We start from the raw sequence: 17,079 nt of genomic DNA, 5'->3' as shown, positions 1-17,079 counted from the left end.
AAAATTTAAAAAAATACCTATTTTATCTGAGTTTTTTACTTATATTTTGGAACCTATGCATTTTGGAAGAATATTGAAGAGGAAAAACAGTTTTAAAATTGAATTTTGCACAATATACCTACTGAAAGTTAAAAATGTTTGCCCCCTATAGTACTTGGAAGTTTCCGACTTATTTTGAAGTAGGCCCATACACAAATTTGTCATTTTTTACTTTGTTTTAATCAGTACGAACAAAAATGCCCCAACTAATATTTTTTATCGTTTCAGCGAGATTGGCTGTAAAATTGGTTTTTAGGAACCCGGAAGCTCGCATTGGCCTGCACACACCTGATATTGATGGGGGCTTTATCTTTTAATTAATAAATTATCCTACCCTAAATAAACTATCAACGTTACTGACAGGCGCTGCGTTATCCTCCACAGCAGCAGAATGTTATCTGGGTGGTATGGAAATTGCGGGATTCTCTTTTACCAGAATTTTTAGCGATAAATATGACGATCAGCCAAAATGTATCGCATACGTCTATCCATGATTTGAAGGGTACGTTATTGATATAAAAGAAAAGCTTAAATTTCGCTAAACAAAGCTTAGCGTTGGATGTGGAAGGTCAACTGGAGATATTTTCGTGACTGTAATGTCTACCACAGTTTTTAACGTGCCATATTTTCATTTCTCTGTAAGATTTTTAAAATCCTAAGTTTTCTTCGAGCCTTAAGCACATTTAAACAGCGCCGTTTTTGTTCTGCAGTTCATATACCTTTTCTTCTTTTTTCATTTCCCATTTCTTCTGTATTCACTTAAAATATCCCATTCCAGTTATTTTAGATGTAAAAGAAACTCGAGTGTTAAATAATTAGAGAGATCTATGTCTCTGTGTTCACTCTGGATGTCATAACCACAACTTTTCGTGAAATAAAAGGACCTTGGGATTTAGACCGCTCTGTACACGTTTTAAAAATCAATCCATCATCATCCGCTTAAACTGGTGGTCCAATTAATTTGATTAGGGGTGTTTGTATGTAATTAATTACGCTTCTAGAGCTTTTGTGCTATCGATGCTAGATGGCAAACAATGTTTTGTCGTTTACATATTAATCATACTGTAAACCCCGTGACCTATTTGAGCCAGATCGGCTTCATTAGGGGGAATTTTTATGGCCTGCATCAAAATAGTCGTCAACATTGAGTGGTTTGTAAATATTCCTGCATCAAATCGTGTTCTGTACCACTCGAATTTCACTAACCCTTGATAGCGTTCGTCGTTTGTCTTCATCATTAGATCCATAGGAGACAAATCAGGTAACCGAGCAGACCATTTCCCCAACTCAATACGTTTACTTAGACATTAGTCTTTGCTACTTTTTTCTTAAACAGAAACGCAAAAGAGACAAGGTGACAGAAAGTTCTATATAGTGGGTTTCTCTATATTTTGTAACTTGAAAGAGATAGTAAAAGTATTTACAAAAATTATACGAATTTCCAACGTTTTTAAATACCATCCAAGGCATCGCCGGACGAACGTAAACTCTACTGGGGCTCTTGAACACAACTAAGAACCAACATCTAAAACACCTACACCATGCAACACCGAAACAGTCCATGCAATTGTTTCACAGCTCGCTTAATAAAACTTGTGCAGGCCACAGGACCCGGGTACTTCGATTGTAATCGACTCCTAAGGCCCTTAATGGCTCTGGAGATCCCCGTTGTACCTGTTCGAAGCGCCCGAGCTTTTATGGAGAGCACTTCGGTGGCGAATCGTAAAATAGCTGTCGTAATGACAGGTTTATTGTCCTGGGATTTCCTTGCGATTACAGAGGGAGATGGGGGAGACTGAGACAATGCTAATTTTTAATTGGTAAATCGTTTTATCGTATAACTTGGGAGAAATTAACGGAAACGCCTCTCTCCCCACTGTTTTTTCATATTTTAGTCCCCGATAGTCTCTATAGTGAATAAATCTACGATTGTACATGAAGTACAAAAATTTGAGCAAAGACAAGAGCTCTTGGTTTTCTTATAAATTTTATGTTATTAGAAAAATGAAATTCTGTAAAAATATATATATTTTTGATAAATTTTTCATAAATTTATTATTAATTTTTCTAAACCTTCTAGATTTTGGTTGACATATCGTCGTTTTTTTATATACCTACGCCATATCACAATTTCGGATAGCTCTTTTTATTTTGTAGTCAAATAGAACAAAAACATAAATTTTGTGTAGTTAGCCATGGTTTTGTGTATCTCTATGATAATCATCTTTAAGTGAATCACCTGGTATATTAAGTTTTGATCAAATTTTACCAATTAGACGCGTTGTGTTTTTTATTTTTAACAAATCCTATGTTAGTTATTAATTTTTATCTAAAATTAAACAAATACTGGTCGTAATAAACAAGAAATAATGTAGTATTCTTCATAATTATTGTGGGCACATTTTACTTATCACACACGGCATATGCACTTGCAAATAGGTCAAGGTCGATTAAAAAATACGTACGGATACGAACTATGTACTAATATACCAAAGGATAAACTTGTTTAAGATTTAAAATAATGAGGTCAAAATGTTAAGTGGCTATAAAGTGTCCCAAAGTTAACTTCTGGTAGTTTTTTTAATATCCTGAACATTTTCTATTGCTTTGACCCTTAACTTTTTATGTTAATGAACAGTTCAATTGAATTCTATTGTAGATGTAGACAAATTATTATCCGCTTTTTTTTAGGAGCTAGCCACTTGTATATTTACCGGCAATATTTCCGAATGACTCCTGAGAGCCCCATAAAATATCAATAACCACCATAAAAAGCGGTACTTTAGTACCATAAAGCTGACCCTCAGGATGCCATCGGTATAAATTATGGAACAACAGAGCAGTTGTGACAGAGTGTTGGTCTCATATTTTCGTGACAATAATATATTAGATATTTTATATCGCGACATGCGATTTATGCGAGTATAAAGACCAACAAATGTTTTCAAATGTATTTCCTAAACTATCTTCTAATACACTTTTAGTTTTTTTAGGTTTAAAATTTATAAAGTTAAACATTTATAGTATTTTTTTAGTTAAAAAATCATAATGCCAAGCAATAGGTATTTATATGTTTTATCAAACAAGCCGTCAAACAACGGAAAGGTTAGTGCACGTAACAGAAGGAGATGAAACAGGTATAGAGTGCAATGCTCCACCTTGGTTCCTTACAAGCGGACGTCCAGAAACTGCTATATGTATCAAACACGTCACAGAGATAAAATCATTCGTAAATCTCGTTACAGACATACCGTTTTACCGAAACAGCTTTATTTACTGTACAATTTGCCCGGGTGGTGACTTTCACCATCAACGAGCGAAAGTGGACATCCGCCTGTAGGGAACCAGGGCGGTAGCGGTGTTCTGAGAGTCGAGAGCCGCCATATTCAATCGATTATTGCGCCCATTTCACATCAGGACATGCAAGTAGTATTATGCTGCCAGGCTACACGAAAATGTCTATTATCGGTTTGACTTCGTACTATCTGGATGGAAATTAACCCAGGAAAAATTGTAGCGTTATCGATTTTAATATCAGATTTGATCAATCTCTCTAAAAAATCGTTTCGTACCGATATTCCGTAAACATGCGCGTGGAAAAATTATTTTTAGAGTTCGGGAACGCGATTTGTGATTGTAACAGGGCCGTAGTTCGTTTGCTCTACAGTTCATTTCAGTTGTTCTATGAACGTTGTTCATAGCATTGACTATTACATCCAAGAGCGTCGCCAACGGGGGCAGGGGGGCCCTAGAAATTCGAAAAAAGTACAAAAATTTTCTTAAGTAAATGTTAGATGAGAAATTTTTAATAAAATATTTTATTTACTTAAACTTTAATTTTGAAAATTAATACACTACTTTATTTTTTTTAAAACAATTGTGATAAATTAGTATAAATATTTGTTGGCAAAAGAATTTAAAAATATTAAATTTTATGTCAAAAAGTAATACATTTCCATATTTTAAAAATTTTGCTGTGAAATTTTAAATTAAAAAAAAAAGAAGAATAAAAACCTGGCTGAAAAATAGATAGAATAAATCAAACATACCAAATTTCAAAAATATCGGAATTAGGGTTCTCCATATACCTATTAGTAAAAACCTAGTATTTTCTTTAAATATCAACACCCTGTATCTCCGAAACGACATTTTCGGACATAGGTTTATAGGAACTTTCTTTCTTATTTTTGGTCAAGGAAATTCCCCCTGATTTTTTTCGCAATGTTAATGGGACACCCTGTATATAAAAAATGTGTAAATGTATGATTTTTAGAACCACTTGTAATAGTTTTAGTAAATTTCAATTATTTTTGTCGTTGTTCGGAGCTGAGTAGTCTAGAGACTAGTGGTGGCAAAAACCGGAAAAAAGTGAAACCGGTTAACCGGTTTCCGTAAAAACCGATTTCAGATAAAACCGGTTAGTCGAATAGTTGCTAAAACCGGTTATTCGAATAACCCGTTACTTAAATCGTCAAAACCGGATATCTGAAAATCGGTGCTTTACAAAGACAGACCCGAAGAAATTGTCTAAAAAAAAAGGTCTACAAAAATCTGGAAGTCAAATTTGTTTACGAAGAAATCGATCTCCAACAAAAAAAGGTCAATTGCAATCGGACAAATCGATGTCTAAAAAAAAAGAAGTAGATCATCGAATAATGGGTTATTTGAATAATCGGATATTTGATGATTCGAATAAGCGAATAACCGGTTTTCGGATATTTGAAGAATCGAATAACCGAATAACCGGTTTTCGGATTTCATAAAAATCCGAATTATCCGAAACCGGTTAACTGACTATCCAAAAAACCGATTTCAGTTGCCAGCACTACTAGAGACTCTCGCGTTTCGCTACTAACGCGATCGCCATCGGGGGGGCGTCCGAAATTTTTCCTGGGCTAATCGCGTCTCCGCCAGTACAGCACCGCCAACGGTGGATCGTGAACGGCGAGCGTGAGCGTAGAATTTTATACCTTTCCCACGTGACAGTCGGAATGTACAGGGAGCGAGAAACTATACAACGACCACACCAGTAATGAACGATAAATAATCAAATATATATATCACACACTGACTGCTAAACAGTATGATTATGTGCGCGAACCTTGAAGCCGTCGTACGTCCAACTTCCCAGCTTCAAAACGCACGTCTGCACGTCGTAGGGGAAAAACTCAACGTCAATAGCGCACGAGGACTTATAAACGGCGGGGGGNCATTTGAAGGAAAAACAATGTAACATGCTGAGAAACAATAACTCACTAAATAATATTTTTTAAATTAATTAATATTAACAGAAACATAAAAAAATATTTAACAAACAGCAATGACATGAAAAATATTGTATTTTTAATCGCATAATTAGAAAAAAATGTGACACCTAAGAAAAAGCAGTGACGTCTCATACGTTTACTTATTAATATCAACAGGAGCTAGTCCACGGACGCCGCTGGAATAGATAAAATAAATCAAATTACGTCAGAAGACGTCTACCGTTTTTATAAACAAACATAACAAATTTCAAAAAAATCGGAATTAGGGCTCTCCAGATATTAGTAAAAACCTTGTATTTTCTCAAAATGTCAACACACTGTATCTTCGAAACGAAGCATTTTCGGACATAGGTTTATAGAAACTTTCTTTCTTATTTTTGGTCAAGGAAATTCCCCCTGATTTTTTTCGCAATGTTAATGGGACACCCTGTCTATAAAAAATGTGTAAATTATGATTTTTAGAACCACTTGTAATAGTTTTAGTAAATTTCAATTATTTTTGTCGTTGTTCGGAGCTGAGTAGTATAGAGACTCTCGCGTTTCGCTGCTAACGCGATCACCATCGGGGGGCGTCCGAAATTTTTCCTGGGCTAATCGCGTCTCCGCCAGTACAGCACCGCCAACGGTGGATCGTGAACGGCGAGCGAGAGCGTAGAATTTTATACCTTTCCCACGTGACAGTCGGTATGTACAGGGAGCGAGAAACTATACAACGACCACACCAGTAATGAACGATAAATAATCAAATATATATATATCACACACTGACTGCTAAACAGTATGATTATGTGCGCGAACCTTGAAGCCGTCGTACGTCCAACTTCCCAGCTTCAAAACGCACGTCTGCACGTCGTAGGGGAAAAACTCAACGTCAATAGCGCACGAGGACTTATAAACGGCGGGGGGCTGCCACACGACGAGGCCGCTGTAGTACACCGTGGCCTTGGTCATCAGAGTGACCTCGTAGTTACCATCGGCGCTGCAAGAAAAACACCTGGTTCACCATTGGAGCGCCGATGAGGGTCGACTGGGGCTGTGGGGCCGTCCTCGGGGACCTGGGGGCCTTCGGGAGGAAGAGCACGTCCAGGGAGCACAACCTCTACGGTTCTTTAGATGCGACAAACAAAAACTTTAAATTATCTACTGAAGAAGCGAAATCGGTCGTTAAATTAATTTTTCTCAAAAAAAAATTGGAAAAACTCGAAAAAATTGGACTTTTGTTAAAATTATTTTGATAAAAGACAAATATCCCTTTGAGAATTTGCAAAACAATGTTTTTCCTGAGCTCATTTTAATTTTTGGTTAAAAATTTAGATAAAAAACGTAATTAAATAACTAACAAAATATTGAAAAAACAAGTTTCCTTTGGCTTAATATGTAAAAAATAACCTTTTAAATGAACGATACCTTCATTTATTTATTTAATAATAGTAAAATAATTCCGAAATTGAAATTTTAATTAATATTTCATTTNAACATTTTTTTATAGTTTTTGAGATGAGGAATAAGGATCCATTGTTTAAATTGAGCTAAAAAAATTTAGAACCCTTAAATTTACGAATATTTCAGTTAATGATGTTTTTAGCTCTGATTTCCGCTCTTATGCATCGATTTGCTTGAAATTTGGAAAATAGGTGGGGAATAACTCAAGAAACAAAATACACCCATGCTGATATATATGTTTACCCTGAGGGTGGTTTCTACCCCTTTGTAGGGGTTGAAAATAAATTTTGTCAAAATAATCACGGGAATCGATAGAGCAACTAATTTGAAGCAAAAAATGTATCATACAATTTTTTTGATAAACCAATACTTTTTGAGTTATTTGCGATTGAAAATTCAAATATTCAATTGAAAAATTGGGTTTTCAATCGCAAATAACTCAAAAAGTATTGGTTTATCAAAAAAAATTGTATGACACATTTTTTGCTTCAAATTAGTTGTTCTATCGATTTCCGCGATTATTTTGGTAAAATTTATTTTCAACCCCTACAAAGGGGTAAAAACCCCAGGGTAAAAATACATATCAGCATAGAATGTATTTTGTTTCTTGAGCTATTCTCCACCTACTTTCCAAATTTCAAGAAAATCGATGCATAGGAGCGGAAATCAGAGATAAAAACATCATAAACTGAAATATTCGTAAATTTAAGGGTACTAAATTTTTTTAGCTCAATTTAAACAATGGATCCTTATTCCTCATCTCAAACACTATAAAAAAATGTTTTGTACTTTTTTTCAAAAATTATAATTTTGGGGATCAATTTTGAGGGTGTAAATGGGGTGCTGGTGAAACGTGATAATTTTTCCCTTAATCTGTTCCACTTAAGCTTTAAAACGCTATTTTTTGTTTTTTTTTTATTTTTTTTTCTACGAGGCGCTATTTAATTTTGTCCATACGTAAGTCCAAATGAATTATAGTGCGCCGGACAGTTTACTTAGCAAGTACCTTCTCTTTAAAGGGCTCGTGAGTCGTTAATTTTCCACAATTTTCAATGCAATTCACGGGAAATCGTAGTTTACGTCGTAAACTTTATTTTGCGAAAAATTCTAGTCTTAATGTTTATAAACAATTGCGCCATGTTTAAAAAAAAATTCTTATCTTGGCTCCTGTTGGTCGTAGAGGGTACTTTTTTTATTTTAAAACTGTATTTTTTTGCCAGCTATCCATTGCATCTATTTTCGGTGAGATAGCATAAATAGCAACAATGTTATTCAAATTGTTTATAAGCGAAAAACGCACGGTTTTTTAATGCACAATTTGAGAATGTTAATGTCAAAAAAACGGTGATATTTTTTAATAGGTCGCTTAATTGCGTCTTTAAGATTACAATGACGCTTTCAGAATCATGTTTGATTGAAAATTAACGCCTGTACAGAGGCTTAAAGTTCATAACTTTTGGAGCCTCCGCTATAAACAAATAGAATTGTGCGAAAACTATTGCACCTACAGCGCCCACTTTTGGCACACTTTTAAAGTATGACAAAACCCTCAACTTGTCATAGGTTTTATAAAATTTTAACAATAAATGCGATAGTTATAAACAAATTAAAAAATGGGCACTTTTCTTGTTTTTTTGCAATAACTTTTTTGTTTATTAACCGATTTTAATTTAACAAGTCTCATTTTGTAGATAATTTTACTCCCTATAAGCTGTCTGCGTGTCACTTTTCGCTAAAATTGATGGTTTTCCCTGCAAAGTGAAAAAACTGGTTTCCTCACTTATTTGTTTAAATAGAAAAGTTAGCTAATAAAATTTTTTGACTTACGAGATGAAAGATGTCTTGTAATATGTTCCTTTAGACAATTTTACAATAATCTCGCGGATAGGAATTTTTTCGAGTTTCTCTTTTTTTTTCGCTAATTTTCCTGGTCTATAAGTGTAACTATGCAAATGTGCATTTCGCTGGACGTCCCTGTCTCGAAGGCCCCCTTCATAAAAAAAAACACTGACTGTTCACCTTTCGCATCCGCCCTAAACTTGTATACAACATGGGTGCCAACATAACAGTATTTGCTGCATTTGAAAAAAGACTTGCTCTCTTAAACCGACATATGTACGAGTATAAGCTCTCGATTTTTTTTTTCATAAACGAACGCGTAACAAAAAGCCGCGTTTATAAAATGAAATATTCAAAGAACAATCTGGTTTCGAGTAAAAGCTCCATTCGAATTGCATTTATTCATGGTTTGGATTGGGAAAATCCGGATCTATCTGCTGAAATATCGTAATCTTGCACGGGATCAGAGAGATGTGGTATTTTTTCAAATGCACGAAATTTCAACGCTCGGAATGGCTGTGCGGGGGCATCTGCAGGAACGAATTCGACAGAGTGCGGGATTTTTCTTGCAACAAAACTATATAAATTATAAAAAAATTATTCCGCTGCCAAACTTCCACAGTGGCAAAAAATTGTGACCTAAGTATGTACTAAAAATGTTTAAAAGCAATGATTTATTTAATCCCCGTCGTTCTTTTATGCAACGGGACAAAAAAATCGACATTTTCTTTTTTCGTGTTAATTTTAACCAAAGAACACACTATAGAAGTTTAGCAGTCGAAATAACACACCCTCTAATTCCGTTCAATGTGTAAAACTCCAATTGTATCGAAATCTCTTCCGCAAAATATTTTCAGATGCGAAAAGATCAAAAATATATCGTAGTACTGGGTGTTTTAGGAAAAGGTACCATAAATTCAGTGGTCAAGAAAAGAAGACGATTTTTTCATCTGTTATCTTGAATCTACATGAGTTTATTTCTACCCTAGCTATGCGTTTTACCTCAAAAGTACCATTTTTATATAAAAACCTAACCTCAAAATGTTACGTCAGAAAATATCACTAAACAAGGTCATCGTCAGTGACCTGCAGTAAATGGCCAAAGATAAATTACGTTGAGGTCTTCAAAACCTCACTTACACCAAAGATCAATGCATTATGCTGGTTTCTGTGCTTAAAATTTGATTAAACAAAATTTTTTTCGACGCTCAAAAATAAAAGTCAAAGGACCATAGTCCGTAGGCGAAAATCGTCTTAGTTTATTGATGTTCTATGGTACCTGTCGGTTAAAATATGGTTAAATCGTCATTTTTAGGGAAAGTTTTTCCTAATCTCGCAACCAGGTCGAATTCGCGTCCAACCCCGCATCGTTTAGCCTCGCCCAGTCGTCGTGGCCTTACCTTGAAACCGTCGTATGTCCAACTACCAAATTTGAGGACGCACGTCTGCTCGTCGAAGGGAAAATACTCGACATCGATCTCGCACGAGCTCTTGTATATGGCGGGGGGTTTCCATTCAACGAGGCCCTGGTGGTAGATGGTGGCCTTGGTGGCTAAGGTCACTTCGAAATTCCCGTCCGCGCTGTAAGGGAACGAACTAACCACCAAACCGCCAACAACTAACAACTACCTGCTGTTAGCCCACTTGTTTGTTTTTTGCAAGACCGAGGGGGGGGAGGTGGGGGACCAGGTGCGACGGGAACCCACTCGACGGGCGGTGCCGGTGACATAACCTCAAAATGCGTCCGATGACGTAATCTCAATGTCTACGTGCAGAGAGATCCAAAATGACTGGAGCTGACGTCATACGTTTAAAACTGAGGTAATATTAATTTCCTTCAAATTCTCTCTCACTTTTATATCAAGTAAATTGAATTTATTTCAATAGCCCGCCATAAACGTAATGGAACTGAAGGGGGTAGCTGTCAACAGGTTGGTAATAGTTTATTACTCGTTTCCAGGCCACCAGGGAGCGCAAGCGTGGTTTTACTTCTATTACCATCTTATCTATGTTGCCAACTGTGACAACAAGGAATAGGTACTAATAGNTTATGTTTTATTGTGAGATATTTATGGCCTCCCCTTAGACGATCAGGCTGTTTATCTTCGGTGGGATATCGTATAATTTAGAGCCCATAAAACGTCATGTTCTCGTCCTCTAACAATTTACGTTTTTAGGTGTGTGTCGCGCCAAACGTTTCAAATCTAGCACCCTGGGGAGCTGGAGAGCAAGAAAAAATGAGTTTTAATAAATTTAATCTTGTCAGTTTCTATTCTGGTGTGTTCAATGTTTTAGTTTTCAGCTTTGCGCTCTGAGAAATTTGACGAGAAGTCGACGGAAAATTCGGAAGAATTACACTATCGTCAATATTATGCGAACCAGAACCTAACAACGTACTTACGAACATTCCTAATGACCCTGTATGAGGCGAAATGTACTCCTGCAGAGCTAAAACATCATTTTCCCGGCGCTCTGCGACCGTTCCTGGAACAAAATGCCTCCGCTTGTTTAGAAAAAAAGAGCCCTTGCCGCAAAAAAACAATTGCCTATTAAATACTCCCCCACTAAAGCGGAGGCCGTGCCGTTCGTGGAAAGTTCAAAGAAATGATTGATTCCTTTTTTTTGCGAAACCGATGAATGCCATTTTTTTTGTTAGTTGGCGGAGAATAAACAATCTAGAAAAAAGGGTTTCGCATTTGTTCGGACACAGCTCTGTTATTTAACGTTAAGTTTACCTCGTCTTATAATAATAGACTGTCCCCACTCCCAGTCAAGTAGTTGGTATGTGATCTAAACCTTTTATAGTTAAGACAACTTAATTTTATAATTTAGGGATAGTGCTAGAACCTCGAAGAAAGCTATGCTAGGATATGTCCGCTATGCACCATTGTTTAGATAGCTACAAATACGAACATGAGCTATGCTATGTTCGTAATGATAGAGCTAAATATGTTCGTTAAATAGCTACCATTGTTTTAACAGAACTTAGCCACACATAATATGTACAATATGTACCTACGCTATTGTCATGATGTTATAGCGCTGTTATAGATATGTTCGTTACATTCACTATAATTAAATTACTTAAAGAGTCTCATATTCTCCTGTATACTCTGATTTCAACATTCATTCAAAGTTTTCACTTCTGTATAAATGCTCCGTTATAAAAATTAATTTTTGATGCATTGGTGGCTATTTTTAATACATTCAGCGAACATAGCAAACATAGCTAACATAGCTGACTGACCGTTTACGAACATAGCGAACGTAACTAGCATAGCTAACACAGCGCCTTTTCTGGCCACAATCTTGGCTGTCTTTCGCATGTATAGCGAAAGCAATAAACATAGCGCTCTGCGTGATATTAATATTAATTGTCTTAACGTCTATAACGAACATAGCACTTTGTGCGAACATAATACTAGCTGTTTTTTAACGAGTATGCCGAACATAATTAACACAGTGCTTTGAGTGACCGTAATACCGGCTTTATTTAACGTGTATAGCGAACGTAGCGCACTGTGTAACCCCAGCATTAGTCGGCCTTATCGAACTATGATATCTAACCACTAAGTTTGTGGACGCGACGTTGATCTTTTTTCCTTTATGTAACTTTCATAATTGCCCTGATATTTCACACAGCCGAGAGGCAAAGAAACGAAGTTCTACCCCGCCTTATAGAGCTTATAGTGTATATCTAGAGAGCGGTAAGTTTAACTATCCTGGATCTCTCAGCACTAATAAAAAACTTTTACATGTTTTATCAACAATAAAGAAAGGATTCACAGATACATATCTGCGTTACTCAATGGAAGACATATTTGTGACGTCAATACGTCACTTAAATAATCATTATTCTTCGATTTATTATACAGGGTATTTGTATCAAACTAAAACAGAGGACTGGAAATATAATTTCATGCAACAAGTTTCCTATGATCCTATAAACACTTTCATAACCCGACAAGTCTTACTTAGCGCTTATAAGAAACTTTTCCCTTGAAATAATGTTTCCTATCTCTTGTTTCAAAGCACCACCATACTCTGTACATTAACTAAACGAATGGGAACAGAAAAACAATAACTGCATTTACGAATTCGGAAGTGTCCACTCCTCCGTCTCGTACGTAGCTTATTCGTCCGGCGATCGGACTAGACGCTTCCAACGCAACGTGTGCGACCGATAAAAGTCGCTCACGTGTTGCCATTATTAGATTTCATCAATCTCGCCCTATTTGCCGAATCGAGTGAGCTTCGGCGTCGCATCTGGTTCATCAAACAAAACATTTCTGTCGCGATACCTTAAATAAACATAGCCTGTGTATGCTGATGATATGCAAACATGAGGTTGTTCGGTACGGTTGTGTCGAGAAATCTAGGATGACGTGATGTGACGGGGGGGGAGGTCACGGTGCATGCAATTCGGTTTCTTCGCGGGATGGTACGGCGATCCGCAGAAATATTCCGCATACACCAACAAATTGTTCCACTCAGATAAGTTTATGACAGAGGATATGTCGACTATTTACGCGCGGTTGCTTTGGAAAATGAGGAAAGTGGATTGCTATAGGGCTTGTTTCAGGAAAACTGCTGCAGGATTGAAATTAATACACAACAGTTTAATTATGTTGAAAAAATTAAACCTACATACTTCTCTTCCCGTTTGAAGAGCAGGAAGGGGTTGGAGATTTTTTCTAGACAATTTCTCTTATGGAACGACACTATTCATCTTTAACTGCCTATTACTTTTATCCGCGTAAACATTCGATGGCACTCTCAATAAAGTGTATCCCAATAGCTTTATTTCGCGGCAATATAGCCGGCAATTTTATGTTTTATTGTGAGATATTTATGGCCTCCCCTTAGACGATCAGGCTGTTTATCTTCGGTGGGATATCGTATAATTTAGAGCCCATAAAACGTCATGTTCTCGTCCTCTAACAATTTACGTTTTTAGGTGTGTGTCGCGCCAAACGTTTCAAATCTAGCACCCTGGGGAGCTGGAGAGCAAGAAAAAATGAGTTTTAATAAACTTAATCTTGTCAGTTTCTATTCTGGCGTGTTCAATGATTTAGTTTTCAGCTTTGCGCTCTGAGAAATTTGACGAGAAGTCGACGGAAAATTTGGAAGAATTACACTATCGTCAATATTATGCGAACCAGAACCTAACAACGTACTTACGAACATTCCTAATGACCCTGTATGAGGCGAAATGTACTCCTGCAGAGCTAAAACATCATTTTCCCGGCGCTCTGCGACCGTTCCTGGAACAAAATGCCTCCGCTTGTTTAGAAAAAAAGAGCCCTTGCCGCAAAAAAACAATTGCCTATTAAATACTCCCCCACTAAAGCGGAGGCCGTGCCGTTCGTGGAAAGTTCAAAGAAATGATTGATTCCTTTTTTTTGCGAAACCGATGAATGCCATTTTTTTTGTTAGTTGGCGGAGAATAAACAATCTAGAAAAAAGGGTTTCGCATTTGTTCGGACACAGCTCTGTTATTTAACGTTAAGTTTACCTCGTCTTATAATAATAGACTGTCCCCACTCCCAGTCAAGTAGTTGGTATGTGATCTAAACCTTTTATAGTTAAGACAACTTAATTTTATAATTTAGGGATAGTGCTAGAACCTCGAAGAAAGCTATGCTAGGATATGTCCGCTATGCACCATTGTTTAGATAGCTACAAATACGAACATGAGCTATGCTATGTTCGTAATGATAGAGCTAAATATGTTCGTTAAATAGCTACCATTGTTTTAACAGAACTTAGCCACACATAATATGTACAATATGTACCTACGCTATTGTCATGATGTTATAGCGCTGTTATAGATATGTTCGTTACATTCACTATAATTAAATTACTTAAAGAGTCTCATATTCTCCTGTATACTCTGATTTCAACATTCATTCAAAGTTTTCACTTCTGTATAAATGCTCCGTTATAAAAATTAATTTTTGATGCATTGGTGGCTATTTTTAATACATTCAGCGAACATAGCAAACATAGCTAACATAGCTGACTGACCGTTTACGAACATAGCGAACGTAACTAGCATAGCTAACACAGCGCCTTTTCTGGCCACAATCTTGGCTGTCTTTCGCATGTATAGCGAAAGCAATAAACATAGCGCTCTGCGTGATATTAATATTAATTGTCTTAACGTCTATAACGAACATAGCACTTTGTGCGAACATAATACTAGCTGTTTTTTAACGAGTATGCCGAACATAATTAACACAGTGCTCTGAGTAACCGTAATGTCGGCTTTATTTAACGTGTATAGCGAACGTAGCGCACTCTGTAACCCCAGCATTAGTCTGCCTTATCGAACTATGATATCTAACCACTAAGTTTGTGGACGCGACGAGGATCTTTTTTTTTATGTAACTTTCATAATTGCCCCGATATTTCACACAGCCGAGAGGCAAAGAAACGAAGAACTACCCCGGTAAATAATTTACCCTCGGAAGGCACGGAATATTCCGCATTTTCCAGATCGCGAGTTCGTTGACTGATCGAAGACATTCCACCCGGCTGAGCTATGCACCAGCCAGCTATTCGGGTCACATGCATGCATCCACGCTATCCAGCGGGGGCAGAAACACCGGAAAATGACAGATAAGGGGGGTGGTGGCTCCAGCAACTATAACCATTTGTGAACTGGGTTATTTATGAAGACCCTGCCTTTAAGATGAGGAAAGTGGATGAATAGTGAGGAGTAGTTTAAATTACACGAATTTTGTTGAAAGGGGAGCAAGACCTTTTAACTAAAGCTGTTAGAAACCCGAAATAATGAAATTTAGTGAATCCTGGAAATTTTGTTGATACGAAATTATCCCAAAGCCAAACCTGCATTTCGCTTTCAAAATTTAACCATATTCGTTCGTTCCAACGCAAGCTTGTTCCATTCCTTGCACATATACAACAATAGACCGAAAAAAAGTTCGCGGGAGATTTGCTAGTCGACGTAAACCCTACATTTTCGCACACCATCAATTTCCCTTTACAAAAATGGACGCGGTTCGGCGGCTTACGAATATTATTTATTAACTTTCCATCCCCATCAATTCCAATATATCATTCCTTGTGGGAATCACGAGGCGGTTTATCGGTATAGTCGTCGCGTTATCCTCCGCTTCGGATCTACCATACCCATCTACTTTGCATCGTTATGAAAATAAACGCCGCCACCTACGACAGGCAGATCGAAGTACGCAGCGTCGCGCTCTTCTAAACGCGTACTAATCGATGATGGACAGACGCGGTCCGAAATGCATGCACTTTTACTGACAGCAACCGGGACATCACAAATTTTATGTCGGAATCTGGTATCAAAGATTTTTTCTAGGAAGTCTTTGCAAGTCATTTGAACGTCAAACATATAAATACATAGTCATCATTAGTTTTAAGTTGTCATTTGGCCTGCCTCATCACCTGATCCGAATCCTTTGGACTTTTCATTGTGAGATCATAATACAACGCCAGTGCAAACTTTATGTGGGGAAGGGACGGTTTACTATTATTCTGTATGTGGGAATGAGAAAAACGTAATCGAGTATTGGCTAAAATCGTAGATTTTCAGTAAATGACAGCAGAAGGCCCATTCACTGGGGGAGTTCTGGATTTCCGCTTTGCATATGTCACAATTATTGCTTCGCACTCGAGAACGAGGACACTCCGCCGCTGAATAATGCATTTTAAGGGGTGTACCGGTAAAAATTAAATTTGATTTGCTGGAATAAACCCGGCAAAGGAGAATATGAATGTGAACGGCGATGAAGTGAGGGCTATTTATTATCGCGTACAAGCAAAGTCCTCGACATAGAAGAGTTGGTTTGTGTAATTTTCAGTTTTATTCAACAAGTCAACCGGCATTTTAATATTTCATAACACGAGTATTTGTAAATTTATTCATTACTTTATCCCAATTATATAATGTTTTTTTTTAATTTTTAATATTAATATGTTTTAAGAGGGCGATTTAGTATGTATATTTTTACCATGTAACAGAGCTTCAGATGAGGACACAAATCATCGAAGAAACTAACATAATTGAATATTATTATATATCAATGTATTCGCAATGGTTCCCGCTAGTGAGTGAAATAAATTTCAATGCTCATGAGAACAGAAGAATAATTTAAATAAATGCCAAAGTACCTCAATTTTAACCATACTGTTAGTCTGCCAATATATTGGATTTACGACGGAACTAGGTCAGGCACAATAACCAAACTACTTCACTCACTAGAACGGACACTTAGGATCATTTGTATTTAATTTTCAGATTAATATTTATTAACAATTCTATAATTTGTGTCCTCAAGTAAGATGACAACATTTTACACACGACTCCATGTTTATTCTATACTTAAACCAGAATTTTAGTGATTTCTATCTCAAACAAGAATTTGTAGGTATAATTAGTTTGTATACTTTGTCACAGGTGTCGCTACCCTTGAAAATGAAAGCGAAAACACAGAGTTGG

General features: G+C 36.7%; 1 protein-coding gene across 1 annotated transcript in view; it reads right to left on the bottom strand.

Annotated features, from left to right (window-relative positions):
* LOC108915624 (acetylcholine receptor subunit alpha-like) overlaps nucleotides 1-17,079 on the bottom strand; it is a 49,005-nt gene that overhangs the window by 17,176 nt on the left and 14,750 nt on the right. The window contains exon 4 of the mRNA XM_018721693.1: nucleotides 9,989-10,169. Within this exon, the coding sequence (XP_018577209.1) occupies nucleotides 9,989-10,169 (181 nt within the window). The remainder of the gene's footprint in view (nucleotides 1-9,988; nucleotides 10,170-17,079) is intronic.

Source organism: Anoplophora glabripennis, unplaced genomic scaffold (assembly GCF_000390285.2).
Source record: "Anoplophora glabripennis isolate ALB-LARVAE unplaced genomic scaffold, Agla_2.0 scaffold1618, whole genome shotgun sequence".
Lineage (NCBI taxonomy): Eukaryota > Metazoa > Arthropoda > Insecta > Coleoptera > Cerambycidae > Anoplophora > Anoplophora glabripennis.
This window is presented reverse-complemented; position numbering and strand designations above follow the sequence as displayed.